The sequence below is a fragment of the Fukomys damarensis genome, unplaced genomic scaffold, assembly GCF_012274545.1.
Source record: "Fukomys damarensis isolate Sample0158 unplaced genomic scaffold, DMR_v1.0_HiC HiC_scaffold_39, whole genome shotgun sequence".
In the NCBI taxonomy this organism is placed as follows: domain Eukaryota; kingdom Metazoa; phylum Chordata; class Mammalia; order Rodentia; family Bathyergidae; genus Fukomys; species Fukomys damarensis.
The window spans coordinates 6146048-6165835 of record NW_022900951.1 but is presented as its reverse complement, the minus strand read 5'-3'; the positions used below and the strand labels follow the sequence as shown (position 1 = coordinate 6165835).

Genomic DNA, 19788 nt, shown 5'->3' with positions numbered 1-19788 from the left:
GGCACACGGCGCTGTCCTACGTGAGCTCGCGTCTGTGACAGAACGCCTGCCGGCCCTCCAGGAAACGGCTGGGTTCAGTCTTGGGGCTGAGGTCTCGGAGCGTCAGCTATTACTTCACTCGCTTTCGTGGGGGAGGTGACACACCCTGTTTCTACACCAATTTCCTATACCATGTTCTGGTGACAGCCAGCCCAGAGGATCACACACTCGCATGAGCTGTGCACTTTCCATGAATAACCTCGCTGGCATCCCAGAATACAGTCAGACCGGGCTGGGGGAGGAGGGTTTTTAATTACAATGTGCTCCACGCCCAACCAGTCTAGTCACTGCTGCCAAGGTTAAACATCAGGCTTGGGTGGGATAAATAACTCGCTCAAGGATTAGGGTGTGGGCCATCTTCTGTGGCTGCACTGCCTGTCTCCCCTATCTAGGCAGAATCTCGAAAATCTCACCCCGGTTCCTATGGACTGGTTGTTCTGTAACCCTAGCGAGACAGCCCCTGACTTACAAGTGGCCCAACTTGCAAGCTTTCAACTTTATGATGGTGCAGTCTGACCTCGGCATCTGCAGGGCCAGGGCGATGTGCTACGATGGTCTCTCACGAGTCATTTATTCATTTTATTTTTGGGGTACTGGGGATTGAACTCGGGACCTTGTGCTTTCGAGGCAGGTGACGGAACCACTGAGCTACATCCCCGACGTACAATCATCTCTTGGGATGGACACAGGAGCTCCCGGAGATGTGGGGAGCTCCCCGATCATACGGCTGAGCACTCCAAGTCTACGTTTCTGGGCTGCGATGCGGACCAGGACGTGGGATAGGGGAGGTGTATTTGGAGCGTTTGTGACTTAGGACATTTTCAACTTTTGATGAGTTTATCAGGATGCAACCCTACTGCAATACTCACATACGAAAACTGAAACACCAGGTAGGCTAGGCTAAGCTGTGACCTTCGGTAGGCTGGGAGTACTAAAAGCAGTTTTGACTTAGGGTATTGGCAATCTGGGATGGTTTCACGGGAGGTAACTGCTTTGTAAGTAGAAGAGCATTCTGTAGTTTGCATTTGAAACATCTCCCCAGGCCCACGTGTGGACGCCGGGTGGCCAGCTGGAGATGCTACTGGGAGATGGTGGAAGGTTCAAGAGGGGAGCCCCGTGGGAGGAAATTCTGTCCCCGAGAATGTGCCACTGAGGGGAGATGGGGAACCCACTCCTAATCTGTTTCTCTCTCTGCTTCCTGGACGCCATGAGGTGAGGCTTCCTCTGCCACATCCCACCATCATGATGTACAGCCTCACCCAGCTCAGAAGCAATGGGACCAAGTAACCACAGACAGAAATCTCTGCAACGGTGAGCCCAAATCAACCATTCCTCCTTTAAATTGGTTTATCTCCGGTGCTGTGTTACAGTAACAGAAAGCTAACGTGGAGAATTTCATACATGCCTCTCTCGATTTGGGTCTAACGGGATGGTGCAGATGTAATTAATCAAGATAAGGTGGTACTGGAGTGTGACAAGGCCCCAGTCCAATAGAGTTACGTCTTTACAAAAGGGAAACGTGGACAAATGTGGACAGAGAGACCTGGGAGACCCATCTACAAGTCAAGGATTGCCGATGCTTGCCAGCAAACTACCAGAAGTAGGAAGAGGGCACGGAATGGCTTCTCCCCACCGCCCTCAAAAGGGACTGATCTGCCAGTTTCTGGGACTGCTATACCCCTAGAAGGCAAGACTGTACTATTTCCGGTCGCGCCTTTCTGTTATGTCCTTTCGTACGGCCACCCTAGGAACGAATCCACCCATCTTTCATCTCACATAGTAAATTCACAAGGTAACTGGAGCAGATCCAGAAATGCGGAGTGGAGGACACAGAAGGTGGTTGGACCACATCAGAAACGGTCTGTTCCTTGAATTGAATGGGTACCAAAATGTGTTTTCATTATTGTCATCTTGTAAGTCTTAAGTATCTTTGAGCTTTAACAGCTAAAAAAACCATTTTATTTTAGAAAACAAATGACTAACTGGAAGAGTCCCATCAATCAACGACAATTAGACCAAGCCTCGGCACTTGCATACTTGCACGCCCTTTTTTGCCACCCGGAGATGCCAGTTGATAAATGCAGTTCCACTTTGTAGCAGGGATCACGTATGTTTTAACCTGTGAATTGCCCGCCATAAAATAGCCATTTTGGTCATAACCAAAGGCGTTGGAATGAACCAGAAACATTCCTAAGTTTTAGAAAACGGCCTAGAACCCATTTAGGCGTGGGGTAGTGAATCTGAAGCTTCTGTGAATCTCCTGTGCTAGGTCTAAGAGGTTCAAATACGCAGCCCTCCCCATAATTGCCCTACCTTGGCCAAAGCCAAGAGCCTGAATTGCTTCCGCCCCTTCCCACATCTATCACAAAGTGCTCCCTGACCTTAATTTCAATCTGATGTCATCTGAACAAACGCCAAGGAAGGAAGATTGCACTTCCTCATCCATTCCGAGGAAGGATGGCCCGGAATCTTCTCTTCTCCCTCTAACACCCTCAGTGCGTGCTTAGCTCTTTCCGTTCTATAGCTCACGGTACGCGGAAGATGAATTTCCTCCCCACCGGAAGCCGAGCCTCTTACCTGACTCCTGGAGATACCGATACACCAGAAAGTTCACCTCGTCGCTGGTTATGCTCATCTTAGCCCCACCTCGCGTTGATGAGGTCTTCACGAAGTGGGAGCCACCCTCTGTTAGGATGAAATCACAGAAAGAGTACTCAAACACTGCTTGCGTTTTTCTGCATTCTTTTTGAGACGACTGAAGAAAATAACGTCCATGTTCTAATGTACATGACAGTGATCCATATGTGATTCGTGTTCTGTTTTGCTGTAGCTCAGTGGTGAAGCACTTGGCTGTCACACACGTGGCCGTGGGTTTGATCCCCAGTGCTGCAAAGAAAAAGGATAATTTGATATCTACATCATCCACATGAATCTATAATCTATCTACATCTTGCTAGGTGAAACGTTTCTCCTAAAAAAAGAAGAGTTGGCATAATTTACAAGGCACGGATAGGTAAGGTAAAAACCGTATTAAGAAAGCCAAATTCAAGAGCAACGGTGAAATCAAACCATTGACTGTTTCCCCAGCAAAAATCTACAGCCTACTTGGGAGCTGGCAGGGACAGGCTCCAGCACACGCAGCTACGTACACGGTCAGCGCTGCTCTAAGTAGGCAGAGAAGATGACTGAAGAGGCCAGTGGTGACATCAATGCCCTCTGCAAGTGTCCGGTGGGTCCTGGAGAAAGGGGGATTGCAGCACCTTTCACTCCTCAAACTTTGGTTGGTTCCAGGATAAACTCGATGGTCACTCTATGCAGACCCAAGGAGGAAGAGGGCCACCGGCAAGGAGCTAAGCAGTTAGATATGACACCCTGATGTCCTGTCTACAAGGCATGAAGGCTCCAAGCGGCCAGCCGGAGCACAGGAAGCAGGGGAGCACCTGCAGCATTTGTGTTCTGTCACAGAACCCCTGTGTTGGACTGGACAAGGCTTCCCGGAGCTTGTGTCCGAGGCTGCCAAGATCACGTCTGGTTTTCCTCACAACCATCTGAGTTAGGCTCCTGAGCACCTTGGCCCACAGAGAACAAGCCAGGAACAGAGCTTCCGTACACGGTTACACCAGAATTCATCTGTCAGTGCTCTAGAGAGTGGTGCTCCAGCAGGCCCGCAGAGTGAAGAGGTTGGGGAGCATGTCATCCATTTCGGGTACCTTCACAGGCATCTAACTTGTACTGCTGAATTGAACAGTTCCCGGTGGAGCATGTTTTACATTGACTGGGAGGACTGGAAGTGAGTCCTGCCCTGTATAATCTGCTCTGCTTACCTGTCGGCAGGACCTGGAACTCACTCCTATATCTAAGACTGGGTCAGCTTATCCAGCAAGGTTGACCAGATGTCCCTCCCATGGTTATCACCGTGACGGCGAACCCTGAGTGTCCATCTGACTGGACTGAGAAACTCCTAGGAGATTCGTGAAGCACAGCTGGGTATATCCTTGCCGTCGTTTCCTGAGATTGGCATGTGGGACCACAAACCGAGAGGGGGACCGGACCTGAATGTGGATGGCACCATCCTCTCCACTATGAGGTGAGCGATTTTGCTCCTGTGTCATGTTCTGCCTCATTGCGGGCCCAGAAACAAAGCCGTGGACCGAAACTGCTGAAATTGTGAGCCAAGATAAACGTTTTGTCCTGCAAGTGATTTTTCTCAGATCTCCATGAGACTGAGTCTTAGCAGATGGGCCGGACAACCTCTCTAGCCAGGCTTGAAGATGTAAGCAGCCACCATGTGCCTGTGCAGGGTACCTCACTTTTACAACCACAAGAAGCCAGCTTCTGCCAACAGCTGGAACGTGAGAAAATCCCCAAGCACGCCGCCAGGCTGAATGAAACTGACTGCAGGACCCAGGCTCCTGACCCACGGAAACGGTGAGATAATAATTATGTGTTGTTCCAACCTGCTCAGTTTGTGCTAATTTGTTACATAGCACCTGAAAACGAACATGCTCCATGTTGGCCCATTCTAGAGCTCATTTTGCAGTCTTAACAACATTTTAGTTTACAGACTTTGCCCCTCAAAAATGCTTCTCTTCTAGCAAGTGCTGGGGAAGATGTGGAGACAAAGGCCCCTCCACACACTGTTGGAAGGTATGTAATTGGTGTAGCCATTCTGGAAAACAGTATGGAAGGTCTTCAAAAACTGAAAAGTAGAACCACCGCATGTCTCCGCGCTCCCACCCTGGAAATGAAATCGGAACATTAGTCAAAGCGATGCCTCTACCCTCAAGCTCAGAGCAGCACGGTGGACAGGAGCCAAAACACGGACACAGCTGGAGACATATACACGGTGGAATACTGCTTAGCCACAAGAGCACCTGCCAAGGTGACAACACGGGTGGAACCAGGCGGAGGTCATGAAGTTGAGTGAAAAGCCAGGCACAGCAAGACCAGCACTGAGGTCTCACTCATCTGGAAACCTAAGGAACTGACCTCACACAAGCTGAAAATGGAACGGAGGCTCCCAGGGGCTGGGAAAGGTGGGGGCGGAAGGAGCTGGGAGAGGTTGGTTGATGGGCCCTGAGTCACAGTTCGGTAGGAAGGAGGCAGCTCTGGGTGCCACTGAACAGCTGGGTGTCAACAGATAACCATCTTGTATTGTACATTTCAAAATGCTGCAAGAAAAGACTTTAAAAGTTTTTGCCAAAAAAAAGAAAAAAGATGTTAGGAAATATTTATGCTTAACCTGATTTAACCATTGCACAATGAATGCATTCATCGAACCATGACAAAGTACCCCATTACTGTGTAAATTTTTATGTTTGTATGAGCTAAAAATGAAATTAAAGCCACGTGCAGTGGTACACATCTGTAATCGCAGCAACTCGGGAGGCAGAGGCAGGAGGATAGCAAGTTTGAAGTCAGCTTGGCAACTAAGGGGGACCCTGTCTCAAAACAAAAAGCCTGGAGATGTAGCTCAGTGGTAAAGCATCCTGGAGCTCAATCCCCAGTAACAGTAAAATGTTGTGCATACATAAAATTAATTTAAAATCCTAGCAAATGCTTATTGTCTTTGGTTTAACTTGGCATTTCTGTGCTTGTGCACCTGCGACAAAGAAAATTTGACAGTCAAGAGATTTCTGTAGGATGCCTGCGAAGTTCATTCATAAGGTGTAGCTGTAGTAAGAAAATACTAGAAACTCAAAAAGAAGCCAGGAAAACAGATAGTCTAATGAGAAATGAAATACAGTATTGAAAAGGAAGAGATTCAACGACACAAAACACATCCAAAACAATGCTCGGGCCCTGAGCAGACTTTTTTGGGGCTGAGTGGTGTGGTACAATGAAAACGCAGTCCACTGGCAAATCCTTGCCATTGGCTTCTCTCTACCTCCCGCGAAGCTGGAAACCTCTGGTTTTTACAGCAACAACTTGTGAGGACAAAACAGCAGGAGCTTCATAAGGTTAGGCGGGAGAACCAGACAGATGCACTTGAAAAATGGCATCAACAAACCGACCACAGGCACACGCAAGAGTGATTGATCTCCCTTGTGCTCTGGGCATCTGTGAAGATTGACAGCAAGGAACTTTGCAGTACATTTGTGGATGGCATTAATCCCAGCACTCGGGAGGCTGAGGCAGGAGGAGTACAAGTCTGAAGCCAGCCTGGGTTACACAGTGACAAGCTACCTTGACCAGGTTAAGTTAGGCAGCTGAGTTTCCTCACCAAGGAGAGGCTGTGGGACTCAGTGCTTTTCTCCTAATTCTCAGAGCAGGGTATATACACAGCAAGTAGCTGGCCATGATAGCTAGCGTTCTTAGCTAACTCTATAGAAGCTCTCCTGAGTGACCTAAAGGGTCCCCTTATTTATTTTTTCCCCGGAAAGTCTTGATATGTAGTTCTGGCTGGACTTGAACTCACTCTGTAGCCCAGGCGAGCCTTGAACTCCCTGCGGTCCTCCTGCCTCAGCCTCTCAAGTGTTGGGATTACGGGTGTGGGCCATCACATACACCTCGCTCATCAAGCTTCGACTCGGGCCCATCTCCAGAGTGACTGTCGCAGGGGCAGAAGCCCGCCAGAGGCCTGTGTGAGACAGGCCTTCTGCTTTGGTATGCAGAGCGACAAGCCTGACTCTCGGTGAACACCTAACCAGTTTCCAGGGCAACCTCCGTCTCCAGCTTCCACTTCCAGAATAAAGGAGAGGCGCCCATGAGCATCCGCAGCCTCCCTGCCAAGAGACGGGGTGAAGAGGAGCTCTTCATTAGAGCTGTGGGCTTCATTTCCCTCGCTTGACCCAGTTTTGATTAGCATCGGCAACAATTAGGTTGACTGACTGTCTTTGCAGTTGGGATTGTGCAAAGAGGGGAACTAACCCCCTTGCCTTTTCCCTTCCGGGCACAGCCACAATACCCTTTTCCTGCTGCTTACACAAGAAAAAGAAGGGAGAACCAAGAAAAAAAGGGAGCACAGGCCAACAACATTTTGGGACTTTCCCCGTCAAAAACAAGGAATGGACGGTAGACAGTAATTTGCGGCTTGAGCCATTGGAAACTGAAGGCAAGAGGATTTCTAGTACTTCTTCTTCGCACGACTTAATTTCAAGGTGGCAGAAGCTCCGATTCATTGCAGTTCTCTTCACAAAACAGTTCAGAATCCAATCGCCGGGGAAATAAATGTTGTGTCCTATTTTATTGAGTGTGTACTTAGCATTTAATAGCCACCATTCTCCGGGAAGGAGAGGACTGTCCCCAAACGATGACATCTTAATTGCTCTTTAATTATCTGGAAGACAGACTTGAGAGAACCACATGAAGGGTGGAGTGCACACGTGTGGCCAGCAAGAGGGCGGGCAGGGCCGGGCGTGGCTCTGACGCCCCCCCCCACAAGGGGAGAGGAGCTCTTTTAACAACTGCCTGGACAAGACCAGAGCTCCTAGAAGTGCACAGAGCAGACCTCAGCTTTCAAAGGGCCATGAGAAAGCACACAGTGTTTCTGCCACCAGCCTGCAGCGTTCACACCGGAGGAAGCCACCGGCCCAGGGAGGCCATGTGGATGAGGGGGGCCTGTTCTGAGAGGCCCACAGCAGCTGGACATTTGGCCTAAGATGACCTGGTCCTCGGCAGGGACCTTCTCTCTCCTCTGTGCTTCTTCATACAAAACGAGCGCAGCCTGTGGGCTGTGCCTCCGGGGTTGCTCCCGCCACACCAGCTCTCTCTAAGCTAGAGTTTATTCCCATTTCACGCTTGGTAGCTAACTGAAAACAAAATCTCCAACATACACATTACAATTGACACATATATCCCAGCGCACCTTCTCCAAGGTCTGCAGGGGAACCAGCTCGTGCGGGGGAGGAAACAGACCTGCCTTGTCATTCTGTGTGTCTTTGCCCTCCTGCGTAACTGCACTTAAAGCCAGTCCGCGGCGTATCGTCCAGAGAAGCAGGATCAAATAAACTACAGAAAACACACAAGGGGATATGGCGTTGCCACGCAGATGATTTTAGAAAGCAGTCCATCTCAGATAGAGTATACCAGGCTAGGTATGAGGCCCAAATGCCCTTTACAGCTTATTTTACTTATCTGTCACAACTGTAACACAAATATGACTATGAGGCCTATTACCGCAGTTTTATAAGTTGGGGAAACGAAGAGCTAGGAGATGACGACCCGTGAAACAAGGGCTTAAAGTGACACTGGGGAAGGGTGAGGGGGGCTGGCTGTAGAACAGACAGAGGGCAGCGTCCTGAATCGGGGGCGGAGGGGTATGCAACAGAGCCAGGGAGAAGGCCGGCCTGCATTCATATGGCCGGATCCCAAATACTACAAAGGAAAAGACCAGGGAGAAATACACAAAAATATCAGCTGTGGTTTTATGTTGGCTGCTTGCTCATATACTTCTCTTCATTTATCAGTGAGCGTGTGTGTGGGTGTATGTACGCCCACACACACACACATATATATATTTTTCCCCACAGTGAGAACCATTTTCTACAAAAGGAAAGCTTTTTACTGACTTTGCAGGTATATTTATTTACTTGCCGTCAAATGGTCCAAAATCACGAACACAATCAAAGAACTATGTTTTTTTTCCTTATCAGTTTTCAAATGTTCAGCTGTGTGCCACCATTTAAATATGTGGATAAGACAGAAGAATCAAGAGGCAACAACACCCATTAAGAGAATAATATTGCAAGACAGGAGAAAATGGAAAAGTTAGGCTTCAAGAAGGGCTGTGCCCGATGCAGGATTCTGCTTTGCGCACATGAACAGAACATACCTTCCAAACCGCACGTGTGCTTATCTCTAGGGGTGGAACTAGGTTCGTCTTCCCTGTGCATGTGTGAGCTTTTGTATTTTCTGTGTTTTCTACTGTGGACATGCACTGTTTCTGTATTTATGCAAATACAGCTAAAACCTGGCAAAGTCTTCAGAAATAACCAGCGTGAGAAGTACTAAGGAAGAAACGAAAAGGGTTTGGAACGACAGAGAAGAGGCGTCTGTTTTGGGGTGGGAAAAAGAATCCTGCTCTTCAGAGGAACACAGCACCTCATGGTTTCCAGCCAAATCCCATCAGGGCTGGGGTCAACCGCAGGTGCACAGGTGGCAAAGAAGGCCCGGGGGTCACCCAGAAGGGGCTGCTCTGAAACTGCTCAACCTAGTAATAGCAAATCACTTCTAAGACAGTCCACACCCAGTGAGCCAGACTAGCGACGTAAGACCAAGAGCACAACTTCCCTTTCGTATCTTTGTCCTCTCTAGATGGTTAAATGAAGGTTCTTGTCCCCAGGAGTTCGGGTTCAGTCTCCTGTGTGGCCAGTCTGCTTGGGGTACTGCTTCAACATGAGAGGGGTCTGTCCTGTTTTTCTGATGATGTTTGTTTTTAAGCGAGCACTTCTAATGCCCACTGGATCAATATGACAGATTTTCTAGAGAGAAATTAATTTACTGAATGCAGTTTCCCACAAACCAGTTTCAGGAATACACATTGGCTTGTTGTGAAACCTCTAGGACAATGATTTTTCACCTCAATATGCAGGATTTAGTTTGGGACACACACACACACACACACACACATCCCTTTTCTGCATTCAGTGGAACCCTGAGTAGGGTCATATACTCAGACCTGCAGCTTTTTCTGTGGACATAAGGGCTCCCCCAGGCAGCCTGAAGCCCATATAAATCTTGGTGTTTTATCAGTTTTCACTGCTTCCACCTACATGAATCACAAAGAAACTGGAAAAACAAATCAATAAGTAAAAACTTGAACCCAACCATTCCCACGTTTACGCCGGCCAACACAGGCCCTGCGTTTTGTAATTAAACGCTCACCAGCTTAAAATTCCACAGACACAAGACTGGGAGTACAGAGAGTGTGAAACAGAGCACCCACGGTAGTGGCAGTGAGCACGGGGCCTTGGTCTCACCTTCACATTAGGGGCTGACCTGTGCACGGAGGGTGTGACCCCCGCTGTCCCACTGACGCCAGTAGCACGAGGTGAAAAACAGCGGTGCACCTCCAGGTCAGGGTCAGCGAACCCCAGCGCCACGTCAAAGCCTACAAACGCAACTTGAAAGGCACTGGTGTGTCTGCTCCTTTGCAGGAGGTTTCCGCCTCTTCGATGCTACGATGGTAGGCACGAGTGTCTGCAATACAGAGTGCCTGGCCCACAAAGCCAAGGCCACTTAGGACTTGGCCATGGACTTAGGACTTGGCCACTACTTGTGACTGGACAGTCTGCAGAGTTCCCCAAGGGTCCTTGCGTGGGAAGCCTGATCCCCAGTGTGGTGCAGTTGAGGGGGGCGACCCTTTGGAGGTGGGCGACCTGTAGGGAGGTCACCAGACTGGGCAGGGCCCCTCTCCAGCTTCCTGTCTTGGGCATCATCCTCTGCCCTTGAGATGCCCCTCGCCCTAAAGTCGTATAGTTTGGATGGCCTTTGCCAGAGCTGGCCCTGTGTTGTTGGGACTTCAGCCTCACTGAGCTAAATAAACCCCTCTTCTTTGTAAGCCTCAGGCATCTCCTTACAGTAACAAAAACCAGACTAATACCCCTGAGCCCTGCTCCGCCTTTCCTGTTCCTCTGCAGACCATCCTGTTTTTACATCAGAGAACAATGGCCTCTTCCTCTCCCGGTTAAAACCTTCCCGCTTGACAACCTGGACAGCGATGCCCCTAAGAGTGGTCCTTCCTGTTGAAGGAAGCACTGTACCTAGCACTTTAGAACCGCAAGCCAAAAAACACATTCGCATCACCAGCTACGGATGCATCCGAAAGACAGGCTCACTAAGCTAAGCTAAGCTAAGACCGGGCAGGCCTAAGGGACGCCGCTATAACTCATTCTCTGGCGTGTGTTGCTCAGCCACCGCCACTGCCAGCCTCCCTGCTCCAGTAGGTGAGCAGCACAGGGCCACCTCTGGGGACTCTCTCAGAGGCGTACTCCATGCACCCAGGCACGATGACTTACTTCTCAGAGCCCACAAGAAGTTCGAAGTCACCGACAAATATCCCCCACACCGATCAATGTGGATTTGATCCAATTAAGCTGACACCGTGCCACAAAGAAATGGAACACACCTCTCCACAGAAACACGTGCACGTATGTGTGTAACAGCTTCAGTCCCAACAGAACTAAACAGAACCCAGGCAGCCACCAGCCAAAGCGCAGCTTAACAAAGCCAGGCCCTTCCTGCCACACAGCGGAAAGCCACTCTGCCACAAAAAGACAATGGCGCGCAAGAACCCAGTGCTGACCATTACGCCAACTCAAGGAATTCGTTGTAAAGTCTGACCTTCTGTGGTAAGTTTTGCTTCTATCGACAACGTTTTACTAAAACATTTATTTTTCAAGTGTTTAAGTCATGTTGCAAGGTCTAAGCCTGTTTTAACTTGTTGACGCAGGATATCGACAGCGATGCCTCGCTTCGCAAACGCTTCTGTTCGTGAACCTTTCGGTTCAGAGCAGAAGTGTTTGGCAAAATTATGCTTCTGCTTAAGAACTCCGTGTCGGGTGACGAGCATGACCACAGCCATGTTTCCCGTATGGACACAAACATGGCCATCTTCCCCAGACTCGTGGAAAAAATTAAGTTCATGAGCCAAAAAATACCTCAAATACTAAGGCTCTTCTTTTAGTGAAAGTTAAGCCACTTACTTTAGTTCTGCTCAGTTCTTTTAAAACAGTAAAACAAAGATCTCCAAGTGTTTAACTTTATGTTTTAAAATAACAAAAATTATGTCTATGTGGACCTTTTTTTGAGGGGATAGTTAATTTTAAAAAAGCTAAAGAATGAAGCAAAAATGAAAAAATAAGAAAAGAAAAGAAAATGCTAAATTGCCATATATCAAAAGGTAGCAAAAAAACCCTCCCTTTCCCTCCCTTCTCTCCCAAGACTCACACACTGAAGCACGCTCTCTACTGTGAGCTACACCTCCAGCCCCAGGGTGTCCACTTTTCCAGAACTTGGGGGGGTGCTATTTCCAGATTTACTTGGATGTGGACGTCAACTCTTACACCCACGCACACACAGTCACTTGCTTTGTATTCTGGAAACGCTGGTATCGCAGCAGATTTATCCACAGTAACCCCAATGATCCCCTAATACGTTTCAAGGTTAACCAGCAAATCAATTTGCACACAGACACAAATCCTATTAAGAAAGTAATAAAGCGTAGAATTAAGATACAGGCGCCAAATAAAATCTACACTCATGTGTCCAATTATGATTAGTAGTTCAGCTTAATTACAATTCATATGTTGACAGGAGAGAGTGATTTTCAGAGGTTGTCATCCTCTCATGGTAAGATTCTGAAATGTTTATTAAGCCTCATCTAAGATCCAAAGTTGCTAAAAGGTATAAAAGGCACATTCTTCATTCAGAATTGATCACACGGCTCAACTCATAATGATACAAAGACGTTCTGATGTTCTACCTACTACCTTCAGTTTCAGCAAAGAGGAGGACCTGCTTCTGGAATTAAATAAAAAAAAAGTCATTGTAAAACAGCTGTTAATTTTGGCAAAATCCAGTTCTATCGTCCAATGCATTTCAGGCAGGAGGACTGGGATCCAAGGAAACGAGGCTGCTTACCGTTACGGTGACTTCATGTGTAGACCTTTGGACCGGTGAGCTGTCCAGCATCTGTCACAGACCCCACAAGGTGCCTGCCCGCAGGGACCAGCCTGGAGAGAGACAGAGAGAGAGAGAGAGAGAGAAGAGAAGAGAAGAAAATTTAAAAATCTTTATGCACATGAACCAACTCTGCACAAGGAACATGAACATTACGGACTGCCAACAAATGAAAACAAACTCTTTGCGGGTATGTTCACCTCTGCCACCACGCCCCTTCCTTCAGATTTCTCTTGTCACTTCAACTCAAATGAACACATTTTATGGTGCCATCGTTTCTATCTCTGTCCTTGCGCACGGCTGCTGGGGTTGTATATGCAAGGTTTAGAAAAAAAGGAGAAAAATTAAAACAGCCAATCAGGCATTACTATGTGTGTAGGAATTTTGAAAGGCAATTTTCAAGCTAGATAAAATTACTGTCAGCTCCTACACTGCAAGGGCTATGATTTAAAAACAAACATAATTTAATAGGAAGAAAAGGGCTAAAGGTGTAGGGAAAGTGGGAAGGGTAGGGGCAAGGAAATAAGGGGAAAAAATATGAGAACATGAAAAAATGGAAATAAAGAGTTTGTTAAGGGGCAGGGAGGAGGGGGTGAAGGGAGGGCAGGGACAGGGGGAAAAAATGAGAACCAAGACCTGTCATGTGAAGGTACAGGATCCCAGTAATGAATGTAACTGTATTGCAGACCTAGATTGTACCAATAAACTCAATAAAAACAAAACAAAACAAAACAAATATAATTTATTTGAAATAGCCCAAAACTGGAAACAATGTACATGTCTATCAACAGATAAAAACATGAACCAAGTTCGGAATATTAATACAATGGAATATGATTTGGCTACACAAAGGAATAAGGTCCTGGGGCCTACTACGAGATGGACGAACCCTGAAAACATCACGCTAAATAAAACTATCCACTCATAAAAACAAAAACAAAAACAAAAAAACCCGCACACCGTATGATTCCACTTCTATGAAATGTCCAGGGTAGGCAAATCCATTAAGACAGAAGATCAGCGGTTAGCAGAGCCCGGGAGCAAGGGCTACTACCGAATGATGAATTGGTGTTCGTCTGAAACACGTCTGCTCGGCGGCAGGGCTGTCTGTAGGTGATAAACTGCACAGCCTTTGTGAAGACAACACGCTGTGGTCGAACTGGGATGACCGACCCTGTTAGACCTGTGGCCATCGCGATCCCCCGCCCCATCGCGCGCACCAAAGCAACGTTTGAATCTTTGCTACCTAAAAGGAGGCACAGCCAAGGGGCTAGAACTTCTCAGCCTCCCATCTGTCCCCACACACTGCCCTTCTACAAGGGCTACATTTGCACTGAGCTTTGAAGAAGCCAGCTTCCTGTTTCATACAATGATCACCCACGATCGTCAAATCGTGTTTTTACTTTTCAATCACTCTAAACACAAACCAGCCAATCAGCACTCACCCCACGAGACTTATTTTCTTTTTTTATACAGTGGTCTCGGTTTTGAATGAATCCAGCCTCCTTGAGAGTCTGAGTCACCAAAAACTGTCTAAGACCTAAAGAACCAAGGAAATTAAATGCCTATCATTTTCATTAAATGCTTATTCAATAGCCTTAAGTGATGATAAAAGGGTGCCTGGTTTAAGGTAATTCAAGCCCACGAGCAGAGCTACGAGTGAAGGTGCTTTTTATTAGTGAATGCATATGGAGCCTCGTAAAGTGTTTTCAGGCAGTTTGAGCCAATTATCCACAGTCGTGTTTCTAGTTATGCCATTTAAAAGAAGGAAATTAAAGAGATTCTACAGGTAAGTTCACAGATCCCTAGGTATCATAGTGGTACATTAAAAAAAAAAAAAGAAAGAAAAAGGAACCTCGAGGATATACAAGATAAACAGTAATAACCAGGGCAAGAAAAACAATGAGATCTATACAGAATTCATCTACAACTCTTTGAATAGAAATTAAAAGACAAAGAGTGAAGCAAGCACAAAAGGGTTACTGATTTTGCTTATAAAATGAAAAAGATTTAAGTAGGGAAAAAAATGTCCGCAGTGAAGATGAAACAGGACAATATGCCTTAGAGTAAGCTGAAGCAGAAAGCAAATCACTGTTTTGGGGACTTGGTCGTAAAATTACCGGGGGTGAAAATAAGCCTTATGATGAAATTGTTAAATGCCACAAAGTATCAAAATATGAGCAGATGTCACCTCAATAAGCTCCAAATTGCTAAATTAAAACATTAAAATCCATAATAATTCAATAAGTAATTAATATACAAACAGCTCCTATTACAAGCTGTTCAGATAAAAGCTTTAGAATCAAATTTCTATTTTCTTTGGTCCAAAACAGATGGTAACTCACAAATTAGTCTTGAAATTGAAGATTATCTTTTATATATGTTGTGAAACTCTGTAAGTGTAATTAACTTATCATCTGTGTGTGATCAACACAAAAAATGGGAATTATGACTATGGTTAATAATATTCTTCTGGTTACACAACATGTCAAAACTAATTAGCTCACTGCTAGAAACAATGAATTAAAGTGAGAAATCAAATGTCCTAATATCCGATCGTGACTGATTTCCCGTTGTTAATACCCAAAGTAGAACCGCTATGGATAAATGGCGTCAGCTAGAAGGCCGAGATGAGGGCAGAACTCGCACAACTTGTCATTCTACCTTCCAAACGCTAGTCATGAGTTGCTCGGAGCCAGTTCTGACCCTGAATAATGACACTAAAGCGAGCCGGATCCCCTTCCTCCCGCCATGCGCTCAGGGTTGGTTTGTTACCCTTCCACTTTCAGAACACTCCATCCGGGACTGCTATACAAGGAAAAAATGCATTTTCTTTTTTTCCACCCCAGTATGTACCAGGGATCAAACTCAGGACCTTGTGCTTGTGAGGCAGGGGGTGGCACCACTGAGCTAAATCCCCGGCCTCAACACTGTATTTCTGATGTTTAGCCTATTCTCCAAGTAGGAATACAGAATCCCCCAGGGATGACCTCTTCCCCAGCTCTCCTTTCTCCCTCACTCTGTTCTGGGTTTGTGCTGTCAAATCATTCAGAACACGCATCACACCAACTCTGCCCTCACAGGAGGAAGAACCAGTCGATTCCACAGTCTGGCCTGGACACGATACATAATAAACGAACGGATGACATTACCACAGGCCCAGCCACCTAAAACATTACAGTAGCTATGTGTGTACTATAACATAAACTTGAGAACCCACAGCGTTCATTTCTGCATGTCTGCCTTAACTTTATCACAAAATATCAGAAGGAAATGTAGCATTCTCACAGGGAAATCACAATTCTGAAGGATTTCTCTGGAGCTGCTTTTGTTTTGTTTTCGCAGTGGTGGGTGCCAAACCCAGGGCCTCACGCATGCTAGGCAAGTGCTCTACCACTGAGCCGCAAGCCCAGTTCAGGAGTTATTTTTTACTAGCATTATTTATCTTTTTCTGAGTACCGGGGATCAAACCCAGGACCTTCACACTGATCTACACCCCCAGCTTGTTTTCTTTTGAGTTAGGGTTTCACTAAGTCGCTAAAATGCCCCAGCTAGGCTTGGACTTGTAATCCTCCTGCCTCACCCCGCTACACTACTAGGATTACAGCTGTGTGACACCATACCTGTATCTTCTATTAACATCTTTGAAGATAGTTTCTGGGGGAAACTCAGAATTACTGAAAGATAGTTTTAAAGAAATAGACCCAGGAACGCCTCGTACTTTCTTCCTATTTTTCTCATTCTGTGTACAAGCACCAGTTAGCACTGGGTTTACAAGCAGCATTCCTTCTAGTTGAACTAACACCTCATCTACACAGCTGCCTTTAAGCACATGCGAGCCAGCACTCACCAACAATTAACTTTCTGCCCTTTAAACCTTCGTGCAATAATAGTTTTGATGATGGATGGATTTGGTTAAATTTATTGTCATATATTAACTGGAGCAGTTACGGGGTCCGGCCAAATGGTGCCCACAACTCTGCACTCTCACCTAAATGTCATCCTAAATGCAGCAGGAGGGTTTGTTTATTCCCATTTGACTCCAAATCTCTGACATCACTTTCCAGTAGTGCTTTGGGGCATCTCTGTAGATTTGGAAAACTGGAATTTTGAGGTAAATATAAGGGATTTTGAGGTAAGTATGAGAAATGACGATCAAAAGCAATTAGTCTGTTTTTGATACTGTGTTTTCAAGTCTTATAAAAAGCATTTTCATGCTAAGCAGTCATTTTTTGGGAGGGTGGGATTGTATTCTTTGCTGATGAGGAAAGCATTAGCAATTTAAAGACTCCTCTTTAAAACCATGTCAACTTCCAAAAATATCTTTATCATTCCAAAAGGAAACTCTGTAAAAAGAACACCACACACGCCACTAGACTTGACCCTGCCACCTTCACATCTGTTTCTTCTTGGTTTTCAGTTGGGGTAGAACACCACTGAGCAGAAAATTAATTCAGGGGCCCTTTGTGCAAACGTGAAGTAACCCATATCAGTTTCCAGCATGTTCTCGTCACTCCACGGGAAACCCTCTACCTCTTAGCAATCGCTCCCCACCTCCCCCTCGCCAGGTATGGCCACTGGCTGACAGATTCGTGTCTCTGTGGACTTGCCTAGCCAGGACAGTCCGTATAAACACAGACTGCACATACAATGCCGGGCCTCTTGTGTCTCGTTGTTTTCTGTTTTCAAGGTTCCTCCGGTAGCGCAGGTCAGCATTTTACTCCTTCTCGTAGCCGGATGCCAGCCCACCATACCCACGGATCCACTCTGTTCCGCCATGCAGTTTGGTGTGTGCTGGGGAATATGAGTGGCGCCGTTAGGAACATTTGTATCCAAGAGTGTGTTTGAGCGTCTGGTTTCCATTCCTTGGGGTACCTCCTGAGTACCCCAAGGGCAAAGTATCTTAGCCGTGTCCTGCTTGAGATAAACCTACTCCTCCCCAGGGATGAAAGACGCAGGCAGCAGAGGTAAACAGAAGCCAAGCTGGCATGAGTGGGACCTAGGGCAGAGCAGATGGTGTGGCCCTAGCTGGCAAGACATCCAACAAAGGGGGTGACTGCAAGAAGGAGCCAGGAACCTGGCAGGGCACAGCCCACCGCTGGCAAATGACTGCATGCAGGCCCTGCTTGCCAAGCGCCTTCTACTGGATACGCTCATTCCATGTTCAACTCTGATACTGCCAGTGCAGACAAAGCACTCCTGTGTGTTCCTCGAGACCTCACAGAGCACCTGCCCCAAGCTGAAGAATAAAGGCCATTTTTCTCCTGGCGGCAAACAAAATTCCTTTCCCACTCAGAAGCACAGACTACTGAGGACAAATGTCATCTGCATCATAAGCAAGGGAGTAGCATGTGTCCAAGCTTTAAGGAGTGGTGCTCAACCAGGGCCCTGCCCACCAAGGGATACCGGGAAATGTCTCGAGATATTCTGGGGTGTCACAAGAGGAGAGGAAGGTGCTGAGGACATGTAGTGTGTGGAAGTTAGGCCAGGGATGCTGTTAAACTGATTACAACAAATAGGACGGCCTTACCCACAACACAGATTAACACAGTGCCACCAGTTGGAACCACAGGGTGCCTGCGCGGCTGCCCCTTAGGGTGGCTCGTACCACTGGTGCCACAGACAGATCTAATCACTTTTAACTGTCTCTTTCCGAATACAATTAATACAAACTCTAGACATGGACCGGATCTAGTTAGGTGTTTGACTCTGAATAATCACTGCCCAAATATGAATATGAATACTATTCAGACCAAGTAAAATTATTACAGCAATGAACACATGTCATTAAACTAAAAGAAATGTATTCATACCTGTGAACAGTTTATCGGTAATTAATTCTCTAAATTGTAACGTGGACGTCTTACACATACCTCAGCGCCGGTGATGTATATATAACATGCATTTACAACCGCTGTTCCACAAATTAGCTGCGTTACAGTATTTTACACCACTTTAAACTTTGAAAGAACTGTACTTCAATGACATCTGGCCTGCTCAGCTGATGCCTTTCTTTGCATTATTGCAATCAAAGACTCCCTGAGAAGCCATATAACCTGCCAGAAGGGACAGTCGGGCACGTGCCCCCAGCCTTTCAAGCCGGCACAAGCGACCGAATTCAAATCAGAGCTGACTGGCAGCAGGACATAGATATGAATTACGGCCCCATCATTAGCGTGTTAATCCAGCTCGAAATGTCAAGAGCCACCACTGAGATGCAAGTGTAATAGAATAACAGACTCGCCATGTTCATCTCCTCATGACTTCTGCCTGAATCCTTTGGAGGTGAAACATTGGAAGGTGAATGAAGGTGTTCAGTGAAGTCCTGGATTCAGAAAGGACAGCTGAGGGGTTATTTTGGTGGATTCTGTCACAGTGCTCCTTTCCTGGTAGTCCAAATTTATAAAACAGTCCAGATGGATCTTGAAAGGGGAAATACACATTTGTATAGAATGCAAATTACAGGTTGGACAATATAACCAGCAGTTCTATCTCCTGATGCAAGAGAACCAGATGTGATGAGAACATTCCTTTCAGCTGCCTGTTAAAGAGCCCAGCACGGAGTGAACCGGGGCCTCCTGCCAACCACCAGCACCAACCTGCCAGCCTGGGATGAAACTGCCATGGAACTGGATCCTCTGGCCCGCATCAAGCCTTCAGATGCCACCCTGTTGTCAGCCTCAGGAGAGATGCCAAGCCTTTGACACCCAGCCAACTCATACACCGGACCCCGACCCTAAGAATCCAACATGCTGTCCCAGCCCAGTGGGAAGCACTGTGGAAAACACAGTAATGATGTGTTGCCAGAAAAACCCACCAGCAAAAGAACTCAGAAGCCAATCAACTGGAGGTTTTAAACAAGCAGGGGAGCGCCTGCCAAAGTACATTCTTTAACATGTTTTCTGGGTTGTTTAGAATGTGTTTGATCTGGGTCATCTGAAACATGGCTCCCCGATCCAAAAGACTGGGAACATCAGATTCAATCAAAACATAAAAGTAATAGCACATATGTTGCACCTGTTGTATGCTTACGGTAGTATTAATTTGCATTTCTCTGACGGTCAGCGATGTTGAACACTTTTTCATGTATTCATAGGCCACCTGTACCACTTTTTTTTTTTTTTTTTT

At 46.6% G+C, this 19788-nt stretch overlaps 1 protein-coding gene across 1 annotated transcript in view; it reads right to left on the bottom strand.

Annotated features, from left to right (window-relative positions):
- The window catches only part of Tbl1x (transducin beta like 1 X-linked), a 185036-nt gene that overhangs the window by 43224 nt on the left and 122024 nt on the right, over nt 1-19788 (bottom strand). Inside the window, exons 3-4 of the mRNA XM_010618760.3 lie at nt 12622-12713; nt 2617-2724 (exon numbers count right to left, since the gene is read on the bottom strand). Of these exons, the coding sequence (XP_010617062.1) occupies nt 2617-2674 (58 nt within the window). The 5' untranslated portion in view covers nt 2675-2724; nt 12622-12713. The remainder of the gene's footprint in view (nt 1-2616; nt 2725-12621; nt 12714-19788) is intronic.